Source organism: Lactuca saligna, chromosome 6 (assembly GCF_052625555.1).
Source record: "Lactuca saligna cultivar CGN05327 chromosome 6, ASM5262555v1, whole genome shotgun sequence".
In the NCBI taxonomy this organism is placed as follows: Eukaryota; Viridiplantae; Streptophyta; class Magnoliopsida; order Asterales; family Asteraceae; genus Lactuca; species Lactuca saligna.
The window spans coordinates 24217884-24233870 of NC_136422.1; the positions used below are offsets into that span (position 1 = coordinate 24217884).

The 15987-nt window shown below is 36.5% G+C and overlaps 1 protein-coding gene across 1 annotated transcript; it reads right to left on the reverse strand.

Annotated features, from left to right (window-relative positions):
- Nucleotides 1-8085: 8085 nt before the first annotated feature.
- On the reverse strand, nt 8086-12470 carry CCD8 (carotenoid cleavage dioxygenase 8). Its single transcript, XM_078960517.1, has 6 exons — nt 12138-12470; nt 10759-11502; nt 10134-10327; nt 9816-10005; nt 8947-9049; nt 8086-8788 (listed from the first exon to the last, which is right to left on the reverse strand). The coding sequence occupies exons 1-6, from the start codon at nt 12420-12422 to the stop codon at nt 8637-8639; spliced, it is 1668 nt and encodes a 555-aa protein (XP_078816643.1). The 5' UTR covers nt 12423-12470; the 3' UTR covers nt 8086-8636.
- Nucleotides 12471-15987: the final 3517 nt, after the last annotated feature.

A 15987-nucleotide genomic window follows, 5' to 3' on the forward strand; every position in this document is an offset into this window, starting at 1 on the left:
AAGAAGGATGAGTCTCATCACATGTGTATTGATTATCGGAAGTTGAACAAGTTGACTGTGATGAACCATTACCTACTTCCGGGGATCGATGATCTCTTTGATTACCTGCAGGGTGCATCTTGGGTCTCCAAGATAGATTTGAGGTCACAGTATCATCAGATGAGAGTTAGAGAGGAAGACGTGGAGAAGAACACATTTCATACTCATTACAATCATTATGAGTTCATGGTGATTCCATTTAGGCTCACAAATGCATCAACAATATTTATGGATTTGATGAATCGAGTGTGCAGGCCAATTCTTGATTGGAGAAACTTTTTATCTTTCTTAGATTGGAGAAACTTTTTATCTTTCTGCCTTCATTGATTCTACTTATTCATTCTGCCATTCATTGAAACTTTTCAATGATTCAGAATTACCCTTAATTTTGTAAGTATGACCACATTTACTAGACTTTTAGTTAATCATGATGAATAGTGTTATTCATGGTGAACTTGACTAGTGCACAACATTGTATACTAGTTCCTTTAGTCCTTTACTTGACCCACATTCTTATGTGAACAAGGAATTAGTCTTAATTACCTAAGTACCAAGATTTCCATACACCAGACAATACAAGTTGTATGATTCCAAGTTTCTGTCCAATTGAAACTTGGGCGATAAAGATCTTTCCTTACTTAGAAAATTATGACACTTCCATAAATATCATAACTAAGAATCACATCCATTTATAGAAATACACAAACATCAATTTTTCACAACGATTTAATTGCAAGCATATATATATATATATATATATATATATATATATATATATATATATATATATATATATATATATATATATATAAATAAGACAAGCCAAAAATTTATTTTATTCTGTCATAAAAGCAGCGGAAAAACACGTCCTTACAATGCAAAATCAACTGAAAAACTATGCAATCAAATATTCCTAACAAATTCTATCATAACTTCCTAAGCTCAAAATATGATCTTTGAATCTATGTGATCGTAATCCATTTCTTCGTGATCAGACTCATCTCGCTCTCTCATCAAGCTTCCTCTCTTTTCTCTGATCCTACAAAAACATCCAAATGTAATCTTATCACATCATGTATTAAAAATCCATAAACAAGAACTTAATGGAGTTAGATAATGGATTTTACCTGAAGTAGAGTCTTACTCCTTGACTCTTCCATCTCTTAGATTCCTCAGGTGATCGGGGCAGCTTCGTTCCAACTCCCTTCTCTTGGCATCAGAAACAGGTGGCTTCTTCTGGAGCGACCATGGAATCATGGTTGGTTGAATTACCAGACAAATATGCTCCATTAATTTGCCAAATCATTTCTGATTCAGTAGCAATAAGCATATAAATTAGGTCAATGAGGTTTGCGTCAATGTCCATCATATAGTACTCTCTACTGAACTTATTATACGATTCAGGGAGTGACTGAATAACCCAGTCTACAACCAACTTCTTTTGGAAAGTTGCACCCAACATTATCAACCTATCGATGTGTGATTTCATCCCTAGGACGTAAGCACAAACGGGTTTTCCATCTTTATGTTTCATCGCCAACAGAGCTTGAGTGAGCTTGAACTTTTCGAGCCTTTGAACTTGTGGGTTAGGGAGAACAATAGGAGGAGGTGGAGGAAGTGAAGGATGATCTCTTGTTCCTCGACCGAATCGTGAAATATCATCTTCATGTGGAAAGCTTGTTCCAAGGGATTTGGAAATACCATAGCTGTCATACTTTGATATCTACAAAACGGGAGAAAATTCAAGTTAGTTGATTGATTGATTACTTAATAAAACACCCAAATGAGATATTAAGGCTAGGACCCAACACAATACTCTACAACTTGGGAGAGGGATGCCGTAACCCAAATTGCACAACATATGAAGGTAAGTGAATGACGATTCACTAATTTTCCACCATGAAAACGAAAAAGAGATTAAGTTTTAAATGTATTGAAAAACTCCTAGGTCCTTTGAGATTCATTGAACTTTTCAATGGCATGTTTACATCTCGATATGCCCCTCGATTTGTGATTGGGATGCCGAGGATCACAAAACACGGTATGAATAACCATGCAAATTTACATGATGCCCCTAATGTTACAGTCACCTATTCGATGTGCCGATTAACCACACACGCTCCATTGAACTATGACAAACATCGAGTCACCATTTGCTACCTTTGCTTAGAAACCATTTAGTGTGTCGGTTAATCACACACGATCCACTAATGTCTTAGCAAGGGTACAAAGTGTAATTTCATGGAATTGCATCAGTTCACTTTTGCCTAAAGTGACTAAGATTGGGAATTTTGTAAAACATTTAGTTACTTTAACATTCATTATACTTTTAATGAGGAGAGGGTATGCCCTATCCTACACGTTCGACTAACGACCCTCCACCAATCAAGGAAGCGGTAGGTGAGAGTGGACACTCATTAAACGACCATTTTCTAGGCCATAACCTTATACCCCCTTTATAGATTGGCTTCATGAATGAGACCTACTAATAGTAAGACTAGCAGTTTAAGTTATACATATATAATATTAGACTTCTAATGTTATATATAGTATAAGGGTGTATTTTACACTTTTGAAATACTATGTGGTCTAATTTAACAAATTAAACTTTTAATTTAATTAAATGTAAACCATATCATTATGGATTTATTAACTCTCTTTAATTATACACTTAATTAATTTAATAAAACCATAAGGGTGCAATTTGATTTTTTTTCAAAAATTAAGGTTTTAGAATTTAACATTTTAAAATTAAACTTTTAATTAAAATTTAAATTGAAAAACTTGATGGCAAGTTTTGAAACATTTCAAATCATTAGGGTTTAGAATTTATATATTTCAAAATTAAACTTTTTAATCAAAAAATTTAAATTCCAAAACTTCAGGGCAAGTTTTGAACTTTTCAAAACACAAAGGATCAAATAGCAAATAATTTTAAATTAAACAATTAATTTAATGATTATCTAAATTTGACCTAATCAAAATTATTTACAAGATAATTCACTAAATAAGTTAAATAATCAAAGATTATCTTATAATTAAATTGTTATTCAAATAAATGGTAATAATCTTTTAATATGGTAAGGATAATCATAACATATATATATATATATATATATATATATATATATATATATATATATATATATATATATCGGATTTTATTATTCAAAAACAATTTTGGTGATTATCCAAACACAAAATCAGTCAAAAATCCGAATTTTGAGCCATCTGATCCACAGACTCATCGAGTAGCTTACTGTAGTCGTCGAGTCTGTTAGACAGATTGGGCTCACGTTGTGAACTTAGAGAGTCACGTCGTGAGCTGAGAATTTTCAGAAAAACGATTTTCTTATAAAGCAATGAACGAACATATTAGCATCAAATACAATTGAAACCAATCAAAGCTCTGATACCACTAATGGGTTTGAGCCAAAAGAACATCCTATATGCTCATGAAAACCCTAATGCTTGGATCTAGGTTTCACTAATTGTACATGCAATCATCCAAGGCTTACAAACCCTAGATCTAATGAGAAGAATTTAAAACTATAAGAAACAAACCCAATCTTGATCCTTACCTCTTGTTGCTTGCTTAAATCTTATTGTCTTTGAGACTTAGAGTCACAAGTGTCACTCCTCTAATGGCTTCAAACACCAATAACAAAAGAATGATCTTGGAGAGAGGTTGGAGGCTTCTTGAATTTGGCTCTATATCTCTTAGGAATAGGGTAGACCGAATTTTGGAACCTTAGGGTCCTATTTATACTAAAGCTGTTAGGGTTTCAGTCAAAAACCCTAATGGACTGCTTAGGCCTTAAGCTATCCAAGGAAGCTTCTAGAATAAGGCCTTAGGGCCGAAATTAGGATGGACACATCCTAATTTCTTCCTAGCCTAGTCTGAGAGGCTCCTCAACCTATAACTTTTCTATCACAATTTAAGTCCCTGTCATTAAATTAATTTCTTTTAGCCACATAATTAATTTCTTAATTAATTCTTGTCTAATATTAATTTAATTATATGATTTATCCGTTAATATATTATTCATATAACATATTAATAAATCATAATAACCTATTTATTCACAAATCATCCTATCATGTTGCTTTGGTGAAGGCAACCCAAAATGACAATGCACAACCGGGTCAAGTACTTACCAAATATAGTTACGGGCTTAGACACTAATCCAACAGTTGATTCTTTCAGCCGCAAGTCAGCTAGTTCTTCTGTTGGGAGCCTATGTATGAGGATTTCAATCGATTTGGCATTGCTGGATTTGATTAGGGAGGCTCAGTCTGAGGGATTCAAGAAAGAGAATTGGAAGTAGGAACGAATTAGGGGAGAGATTGACAGGTTTTCTACCGACAACTGTGGATTGTTGACCCGGTGCAGTCGGGTTTGGGTACCAGATTTTGGTGGGATTAGGCAGACTGTGCTGGAGGAGGCACACACGTCTAGATTTTTGATAACCCTAGAGCGACCAAGATGTATCAGGATTTGCGATTTAGTTACTGGTGGCCGTGCATGAAGAGGGAGATAACCTGGTATGTTGAGAGGTGATTGACCTGTCGGATGGTCAAGGCCCAACACCAGAGTTCGCATGAAAAACTTTAGCCATTGGAGGTTCCCATATGGAAATGGGACCAAATCACCAAGGATTTCATGACCAAGTTACTTCAGATGGCTAAGGGATTTGAAGCGGTTTGGGAGATAGTGGACTGTCTGACCAAGAGTTCCTACTTTTTGGCTATTCAGGAGAGCTCCTCGGTCGAGAAATTGGTTGACGTTGATGTATGTGAGATCTTCGGCCAACATGGTGTTCCCGTTTCTATTGTATCAGATCGGGATGTTCGGTTCACTTCTTAGTTTTAGCAAAGGTTCCACGAGGAACTGGGTACCAGGTTTCATTTGAGCACCACTTATCATCCACAGATTGATGGACAGAGCGAGATGACCATTCAGACGCTCGAGGATATGTTGCGAGCCCGTGTGATCGATTTCGGTGGAAGTTGGGACTCCTATCTTCCCTAGCTGAGCTTTCTTACAACAACTATCACTCAATTATCGAAGTGCTACCGTTTGAGCTTCTCTATGGGAGGAAATTTCGTATCCTAGTCTGTTGGGGAGAGGTCGGTCACAGGATCATGGGGAAGACGGAGGTAGTTCTTTAGACGACATAACTTATTCAACATATCAGAAAGAGACTGTAGACAACACATAGTCGACTTAAGAGTTATGCCAACAGGCATCAATCCGAGTTGGAATTTCAGGTTGGCGGCATGGTTTTACTGAAGGTATCATCCTAGAAGGGTGTAATATACTTCAGGAGGAGGGGAAAGTTAAGTCCCTGATATATTGGGCCGTTTTAAGTGATTTCCACGGTTGGGAGGGTAGCCTATCGATAGGACCTATACCTATATATTGGTCTATTTTGAGTGATTGCCACTATGTGGCTGATGATTCAACGGTTGTTTATTTGGATGATATTCAAGTTGATGATTGCCTGAATTATGTTGAGAGACCAGTGGAGATATTGGATAGGAAGACAAAGGCCTTGCACAACATGGTGGTATCTTTGGTCAAGGTCCTATGGAAGCATCAGAGGGGTTCCGAATGGACTTGGGAACTTGAGGCAGAGATGCGAGAGCACTAACTTGAGTTATTCGTGGCAGCGGACTTCGAGAAGGAAGTTTGATTCAAGTGCGGAAGAATTGTAACACCTCGATTTCCAAGTATTTACATTTTTGGTCATTATTATGTAAATTGTTTGAAAAATGGTCCCATGTGGAACTTAACTAAAACGTGTGGAACTGATGGCGTATGCTGGGTGTACACTTGGTACGTTGGGCATACTTGACTGAAGGCCAAACCCTAATTTTTTAGCGTTTGGACCCTATTTAAGCATCATTAACTCCTAAGACCTCTTCCCATAATCAGCCTCCAGCCCCATTTCGTATCTTGCAAACCCTAATAAACCTTTGTGAGCATTTTGAGACTTAGAGTGTGTTGTTGGTGTTCTTGAAGGAGGAAGAAGGAAGTAGATTCCCCTTAGAAGCTCAAGACCTCTTTGGATCCAGAATCATCTTGCCATCAAGCTTCATTTAGAGGTATAAAGCTCTGAACTTGTTGGTTATTTCAATAGATCTTGCTAGATGTGTAATTTTGTGATTTTTAGCCCCATAATCTTGGACCATTTGAGTATGAACTACTCTAGACCAAATGAGTTGTCCTTTTGGACATTTTAAAGTGTCTAGAGTGATAAAAATGTGATCTTGGCCCTTCTACTCCTTCCATGCAAAGGCTATGATGTCTTAATGGGTTAAGAAGTTAGGGTTTTAAGGTTTGGGCACTTAATAGCCATACAAGGTCATCAAGTTGGAAACATTATGATTTAGACCACTATTTGAGACTAGATATGGGCTTTAAACGAAAGGACTTTAGAGAATAAGCACTTAACTGAAAAATGTCATCTGACTGAGTACACTGGGCGTAGTGTGGAGTCACATTTTTGGATGATGAGTACGCCATGCGTACAAGCTGAGTACACTGGGCGTACACAGCCTGGAGTTTGACTCATGATTTGTTGACTTTGACCTTTGACCAAGGTTTTGACCTAAGAGTATTTTGGGTATTTTGGACAATAGTTTGAGACAAGGTCATTGTTTGTTATACAGGTGACCTGTAAAGTTGATAGACGGAGCTGTGCTATGTTCAACTATATTTCCAGACTGAGAGGCGAGTTTTCCCTCACTGTACTTGTGGTAGGTTATGCATCCTGGTATATAGGATGTTGTTATGCGATAGTGATCTGTAGATTTTCATGTTAGTCAATTTACTGGTTACATGATTATCTGTTTACTGGATATATAATCTGTTATGTATATGTTGACATAGTATGGTTGGGTTGAGACAATGCTGCTTTGTGTGAACACCAACAAACCTAAGAGCAAGCCAGACATAAGCTGTAGGCCTGAGATGCAAGTCGGAGTTATGATATGGGCTCGGGAGTAAATCAAACATGAGTTATGGGTCGGAAGGCACTTAATATCATTCTACAAAATATGTTTTCTCAAAATGATCATAATTCCCTAAAACACAAAATAACAATCTAGAATACTTATACAAAAATTCCAAGTTCTTATAGTGGCCACAACAAGAGTTAGCTGTAGAAAAACATGGACTTTTACACTATGCCCATTGATCAAGGAAATGTTGGAGTACTTTGAATAAGGGCCAAATCCCTAATAAAAACCAGGATTTCGAATCTCATTCCTAAAAGAGTATACGTTAGCAATCACCCAAAACGATCCTATTTGTTCATTTCTTGATCATGAAAATGGAATACCAATATCCACTATTAGCTATTTGATAATATTGAAAAAATAGTCAAAAGTCAACATAAACACCCACCAGCTTACACAATAGTTCGAAGCTGAAGAGTTTAGATACAACATTCTGCTACATATAAACCATATGTATATATAGTTAATAATATATCAAAAGATTCGTTTACATGTTAATTGAAGGCCAACATCGAGAAAATTTTCATATATCCATATCTTTCCATGGAGTAGATTTACAATGACATCACACTCATTAGGACTCATGCATCATCTTCAATGGTAAGATTACACTACTAGACGATTCGATAAACTTTTACAAGGTGTAATCGTGAAAGCAGCCTCGCCAAGGCTTTAGGTAATCATTGTAGAAGACAAAAATAAGAAAAAAGACATTCGTTCAAAAGGAAGAAGAAACAAACGTAATGAAGATGAAGTTTTCGCCAAGTAACTGCCTTACACACAGAAGGTAATGGGCGGGTTAAATCATGGGATGTCACTTAAAATTCAATACTACAAAACTATATATAGTTATAATCCTAACAATACCACATGCTTTTGAATAGCGTATTGACCTACACACTTACTATATAATCATAATGGAAAGCCCAAACGAGAGTATCATTGACTTAAAATGATTCATGTTAAGTCGAGGGCTTAGTGAGTACCCACTATCCAAATATGGATAGTCGAATGCTATGCAGATTACTTTGAATCGATCCACAGGAAGATATGGATATTGTCCATGAAATCCGCCATATCTAGCCAAGGAAAAATATATTACTTTTTGTAAATACAACTTCATGATAAAATCCCATAAGAAGCAACAAATAGGGCAAGGGATCTCAACACCACATACTTATATACACACATACACATACATTCACTCACTCACACACACACATACACACACACACACACACTCTTTTTTTTCTCTCTCTCTCTCTCTCTCTCTCTCCATATACACAAAGTCTTGAAGCCCCAACTTAAGCATAAAAGAGTATTGTGTTGGACACCCCAATAATACTCCTAACCCTTCTTGTTTTTTCTTTTGGTACTATCTTAATCTGGCAAAGGTGATTCATTCCAAGAGCCCATGAAGATCAATTAGCATCACAACCCCAAGATATTTTTTTAACGATACTATTAGAAGATCTATACCTAAAATCATATGTTTTAACTAAATAACGATCTCATACTCACACATATTCATGAAAATAGACTAATGTACCTACTTAGAGTTTGAATACAATATTTCAATCTGAATTCTTGGGAACCCAACATCCATGAAGTCCATATGGGAGCCCATAAGGAAACTTTGCTCTTGCTATTTCTTCAAAGGTTGATCCATCTAGTATTAATGCATATCCTTCCCCATTTTTATCGCTTATCATTGATATTACAACTCCTGTTCATTAATATAAACCATCAATAATAGGAGCGTGACACCTAATGAACGCTGTTTGCAAATAAAATTGTTGTTTATGATGTCTCTTAGAAGACAATTGAAACATTATGGTGTGTATTGTAGGGAATACAATGCTAAATCAATCACTACAAACTTACCATCATCTTCCTCGACTGCACCAGGGCGAGCCACAAAATATGGCTCGGAGGGAACTGCACCCTCGTCATACCAATTTTTTGCCTTTCCATCCACCAAGTCGATCTGTAAATCAATATATTATTTACGTAACATTAATTTATTTTAGAAAATTTAAATCATTTATGCATAAGTGTTACATCTTACATGCCATGGAGCTAGTGGAAGATCCATAATAAACATGGTCCATCATATATAAATAGTTAATAATAATAAATAAATACATAAATAAAGACCATTATGATATTTGGACATATTTGGAGTTTTTTTGTTATTTCAGCAAAGAGGGTGCCAAAGAAGGGAGTTTGAGGTTGTTTTTTTGGAAATTCTTTTAGGGTACTTCCATGTAGGAGCCATGACACGCTATATCAACAAAATCATGTCAGAACACTAGTTCACTAGGCGATTAAACATATGAACTACAAGAAGCCTAATCTACATTCGAACTCATGCTATCCTAAGGTTATTTTTCTGCAAACCTAAGTTGATCTACAAGTCCAGCCAAAGTAGCACAATGAGCTATAAATAAGGTACACAACCGTTAGCTAGTTGGAGGACATAAGACCCCATTAATACCCACAATGAGCCTAATATGTTGGATTTAGAACTCTCACACTTACCAATACTCTACCAATACTGCCTTTGATCATATATATTTGAAAGTATATAGACCCGGAACCAACATAATATTTACGCTAGTTTCATAACATAATAGGGTAGGGTGATTGTCGTAACTCATTCTTAATTTTGAGAATAAATTGCATATCTCAAAAAAAATATATATATTCAAAATAACTTGTAGTTCATAAATTTGAAAGCTAGAGCATGGTACCTTCGTGAGGGTATTGGGGAAGTTACAAGGACGTTGAGCACCACAAGCATACACATATCGATAGGGCTTCCCTAGAAAGGAAGGATTAATACTGCACATATCCATTCCTCTTCCATGTTCATCTGCATTTAGCGCTGCAAATAACTCTCCTTTTTCACTTCCATCCATTGGTATCCTAAATCGCCCAACCCTACAACATGCGTTTGAATATAAAATTATAAATATATAATAAAAAAGCGACGAATTTGCCATTGATTGGTTAGACAATAATTGATTAATTAAAGCTGGATTAAGAAATTAAACCATAATGTTGTGTACCTAGCATCTGGTAGGACGTCTTCCCCGGACCATGAACGGAGGTTCTGAAGGCGGAGATTGTCAAGAATTGTGGTGTCGGCATGATGCTCACAGCAATCGGCGATGACTCCGGTAATCCTTCCATCTTCATCTTTCTCTTCGTATGCATTGATGAAATGAAATGTCACAAACAAAGGAACCTCCACGCTTGCCACCTTTAAAAATGCCGACACGTATTTGTTAAGTGTGGAACAAGAAATCATATGAAGGAGAGTAAAAGATATTTAATTTATATATTTAAAAAAAAGATTTATATTGATTCTTTCATTAACTAAATAAAAATCGACTCCATTTGCTAGCTAGATCTTATCTCCTAGCCACTACACTATTCAATATTTAAATTCAAAATGCTTGGTGTCAATATGTCATGTATGACTCTGCATCTGTTAAGATATATCTTCTTATGGAAAAGATTTAGACGTTTTGTTAAAAGCGATTAGACTATTTACAAATATGAACATGTAAAACTATTAAAAACATTTATAAATTTTGGAGAGAGAGAGAGAGAGAGAGAGAGAGAGAGAGAGAGAGAGAGAGAGAGAGAGAGAGAGAGAGAGAGAGAGAGAGAGAGAGAGAGAGAGATTACAATTTTTCCGCTAGCTTTGCACATAACATGCATAAATGCTTTAGATTCAGGATACCATCTGAACTTATACAATGGTGTAGGTTCAGCCTTCAATAAATTCTTGGCACAATATCTCAATGGCATCTCCGGCACAATCACATAATGTTCGGTCACCGGAAAAGAGTGTACCCATCCCGGAGATGGCCCACCGCGACAATCAACCCTACCAATCACCTTTCTTTCATTTGTACCCGGATCCATTCTTGCCACCATATAACCAGGGTTTATCAGATCCGGCAACAACGTTATGAATTCTGAGTCAGTCACTATGGGGTGAGCCGAGTGAATCAATCCACCCCAAGAATCGGTGTATTCAAACTTCTCTAACGTATCCAACGTATTTGGATCGACCACGATCGACCCTTTAATGGTTTCCGTTAAACAAACCACCCTGCCGTCGGCTAATTTAACCACGCCGGTGTTAGCATTATCCGTCAAAGATGCACCGGAAAATAGGTTGGCTAGGTCGCCGATGTATGCTAGGAAATTGTCGTGCTTAGGGACTTCAGAAAACTCTCGGTAACACAGTTTGTTGCTATTTTTTGCTGCTTTATAGGCTTCAGATTCGATTTGCCGATGGCCCATTGTGAGGTGGCCATTGTTGAAGTGGAGGCCGACTAGGGTGGCGTAGCCGTCAAAGAGGTGGCGGAAATTGTAGTCGCCGACGTGCCATAGCCCTGGTCCGTTTCTTAAATACGTTCCACTCTATACACAAAAGAACAAGAATAATAGATGAATAATCGTTTTATTTCACTAATAAATACAAAAATGTTATAGGGTACTTTTAATCTTGGGTGAATCTCTTATTCCAAAGAGTATATACATAAATGACTAAGATTTTTTTTTTTTTTTTTTTTTTTTTTTTAAATAATCAAATACTTAAAATGTTTATTTATCTTTTAGCTAAATCAAGAAATTTTATTATCAAATTCAACTAGATCACAAGTATTTTGTTAATAAACTTTAAATAACTTTGGATTAAAGTATTGTCGTTTTTAAAACAACCCAAAAGACCAATATTTTATATATTGCATTATATATATTAAAAAAAAGGTTTACCTATTTTGGGTTAAAGGTGAGCTAAACTCAATATTATATTGTGTATTAATGTTATATATAGATAAAAAGATAGACAATTATTCTTTGTTGCTTTAATTTACATTTATCTATATATATTATAACAATATAATCATGAAGTATAAACTATCTAATTTTTGTTGAGTATGTCATGAAGTCTAAACAAACTTTAATATATTTGATCTATGATCTAACATTTATATGTAATTTCCTAGAAAAACAATACAACAATAATATATAAGTGATCATATTTGGTTTCATACCAGCCACTTAGGTATTTCTCCTTCAACAACCAGCTCACCTTCCCACCTCTCTTGCGGGACACTAGTCCATGCCACTAGTTTCCGGTCCTCGACCATTTCTTTCTCAAGTGGAGATTGAAACCCTGACAAATCGGTGGCTACATTCATAGTCGCAGTTTTAGTTTTCTTGGTAGAAACTCTAGGAATCCCAAAGATGAGTGAAATCCTAGCAATTCCGGAGACACCCACGCCTGGGGGAAAGCCATAGGTTTTTACGGTAGACATTGATGAAATCATTGAGGCCATTGGAACAAGAGTGAAAATTATAGCAATTGGTGGTACAAAAAGAGAGGGAGAAGTTAGGGTTTATATAGGGTTTGAAAATAACATTGGAAATATGAACATATAGGTATCTTGGAAATCTGGTCATAGGTATCTTCATTGGTGGATCTTTTTTTACTACAAGACAAGCTTGCATTTTAGATTTTGTTTTTTCACTAGTAAAAAAAAAATGGCATACAAAAGTTATTATACGACTGTTATATATCTGTCTCGAAATTGGCTTTTTATGTCTATTAAATTGAACAAACTTGGAAAATAAACTATTGTCTTTATTGTCGTGTCAATTATTATATTTGTTTTAAGAGATTGATTCAAAACATACATATGTAACTAAATTAATATATATTAAACAATGTCGTTTTGTCTGTTGTTTAATATATAACTTATGGAATATTCCTTTTATGTACTTATAGCTTTGATTTCATAATATATACTGCTATTAATTTAATTTTGAGGGGTTTTAGTAATAGTTAACTTTTGGTGGTTAAGAGTTTGGGCCACAACTCTTTATGATATTGACAATTTTGGCCCCTTATAAATTATATATAATATTAATTTTGAGGGGTCACTAGTTAATTTTTAGTGGTTAAGAGTTTGGCCACAATTCTTCATGGTACTGCGGCACCTTTCCGGCCAATAAGTTTTTTCTAGCTAAATTCCGACAGAAAACAAGAAAAACCTGCTACAGGTTGCAATAATCTACAATGGCTGCAATAATCTGATTCTTAAATCAATGGGAGAAGAAAATGAAAATAAAATTGATGGAGAAGGAGGCAGAAATCCATATGTGGTCACCGGTTCTACTTCTTCGTCGCCGGTATTATGATTCATCGTCACCGGTGATATGATTGTCGACGAAATTGACAGAATTGAAGTAAAAGTCGACGAAATTGATGACTGTGTTGGTATTCGCCGGTAGGATCGTCAGAGAAAAACAAAGGCAGAAGAGGAAATGAAATCAACTACGTGCTTGTATATCTCGTAAAGCCTTTAGCAGGGACGAGTATCAGCGGTGACAGAAGCGAATTAGCAGTGACAAGTTCTAAAGGGAATTTATCGCGGTCTTTTTATCGAGTATCAGTGGCGACAACCATCGCCGCAAAAGGCGTCATTGCTATTGCTATGTACGACGTCTACTTTGAGTTGTTGGATTAGGAACAAATCAAACAACTGGGTTTATTACTGGGGTTTGACACAGATCGGGGTTTCTCAGCATTTGCGGCGACACCTTTAGCTGCGACAAACCCCCTTTAGCGGCGACATATAATGCGAACGCCGTATGTTGCCACTAAAGGAGGTTGTCACCGCTAAAGGCGTCACTACTAATGGTGATTATTCTTGTAGTGAGTTTTGGCCCCTCATAATTATAAACATTTGGTGATTAAGACTTAGGCCACAATACTTTGTGATACTGATAGATTTCTCCCCTGCAACACTGCCTCTTTTAGCCAATAACTATTTACCACCGTGATGGATTCATTATTGTGGTATTCATTAGTTCCTCCACCTCTTCACCGCTTCTTGCATCCATCAATTACCATATGGAGAAGAACACATTTTCTTCATATTTTTCTCTGTCACTCCACATTCACATCTTAGTGACTTTTCTACTCCATCTTTGTGTCCTTCAACAAAAGTGTCGATAAACAAAAAACCCCTAACCTCTTTTATTTTTTTGGGCGAATGTGTTTGTAAGAATCAATGATGTCATCGACGATGAAGTGAATCAAGTTTTCTTAGTGTTAGTCACCACCTGCTCCGCGACCTATGCACCTCGAATTCCATTCATTGAAGAACATTGCACATGCTGTTTCCCATATCCGATAGGAGAGAGTTCGATGGTGGCCCTGCTTTGAACGGATTAAAATATATCACAAGGGGAGCAATATTTACCTTCATGCCTTTATGAATAGATCCAATTTGATGCACAAATCAATATTTCCCTAGTTTTCAACAACAACAACATTTGGGGTTTTCCGCTCCATCGATTTCTTACCGAATCAATAGGTACTTTTCTTCACAAATTACAACAACAAATTACACCCATTTTGGGGAATTGAAAAGAACGTTTATGTCACCATCATCGGCATCACCTCTAGGTCTCGTTTGCGTTTTATCCATCATCGAATTACTTGATTGATTAGACTATGTGTTTGTATTTTTGTTCCAATTTGGTTTATTAATGCAATTTGGAAGGGGGAACGAAACTAGAGGAAGAATCGAAGCGAGCTGATGCCATGATGTGGACCTATGCTTGTAATAATCCTGAAACAATCAATTGTCTTCATAATTTCTGGATTTATGAAGTTTGTCGCTTGAAAGTTTTCAATCCCTTAATATTTTATAATGTAATTGTTTGAAAAGGAAATTGATAAGTTGTAACATCCCAAAATTTAAGACCAAATTTTTTATTTATAATTAAGTTATTATAAAACCAACAGTATAAAAACATTCATAATAACATCCCATGACAAAACCAAAGTGTCAATAATCAAAACATTTAATCATAAAACAATATCATAGTGTAATTCCAAAGATCTCATGTGCGGAAAACATAGTGTGATGCGCTGCAGTCATGCCGACTCCTTTCCCTTTGAAGAAGAAGTACCTGAAACCAAAATTGAAAACTGTAAGTACGAAGCTTAGTGAGTTCCCTAAGTATCACATACCATACATATCGACTGATCCATACATTCCGTACATAACCGTGAGCCATATATATCAATCATAATCATATAAGATGCTATGTGTCGCACATAGTCTTGCCATTATTCCATAGGCCGCTACATGGTTTTTCTTGCCAAGCCGGATGACACCCCCTAGGTCTTACAGACAAGTGCCAGGAGCCACCTTCGGGTCTTCCATGCAAGCAATCACAGAGATAACTAGCATACAAACTACTCTACTTGGCTACTTAGCATACTGTGTGCTGGGAGCCACCTCCTGGTCTTTCGTACATAATTCCTAGGGCTAACCCATGGGTCTTCCTACCATACATAATCGTATGCAGTATGCCAGGAGCCACCTTCTGGTCTTTCATACATAATGCCTAGAGCTAACCCCTGGGTCTTTCTACCATACATAATAGCATATACTATGCCAGGGGCCGCCTCATAGTCTTTCATACATAATGCCTAAGGCTAACCCCCGGGTCTTCCTACCATACATAAACCAAATGGGCTAACATTGGTAACTTCAACCCATACAAACAATGAGGAGACTCACCTCGCACTGCTGAAGTCCCATGAATAAATCTCTGACTGCTGGTCGATAGATCCCCGAACTGTCAACATAAACAAAAAACCAAATTAACCATTTGGGTTTCAATGCAAAATCAATATATCCACACTTGGAGAAAACGGACCATTTTACCCCTATCCTAGCTTGGTTCAAGACTAAGGCGCAATTTCACACTTTGAGATCCCAAAAGCTAAATAATCAATCAAGGCCTAACATATGGCCCATGTATGACCTAATTTTCCAAATTGGGCCCAAACCCCTCACATGGGCCTTACCCTAAAGCCCATCC

Coding starts and splice junctions, on each gene's coding strand:
- CCD8 (XM_078960517.1), bottom strand. CDS start 12,422: ATGGCCTCAATGATTTCATCAATGTCTACCGTAAAAACCTATGGCTTT. Junction 9,050..9,815: donor TCCCCAATACCCTCACGAAG/GTACCATGCTCT, acceptor ATTGATTTACAG/ATCGACTTGGTGGATGGAAA. Junction 8,789..8,946: donor TGCAGTCGAGGAAGATGATG/GTAAGTTTGTAG, acceptor ATTAATGAACAG/GAGTTGTAATATCAATGATA.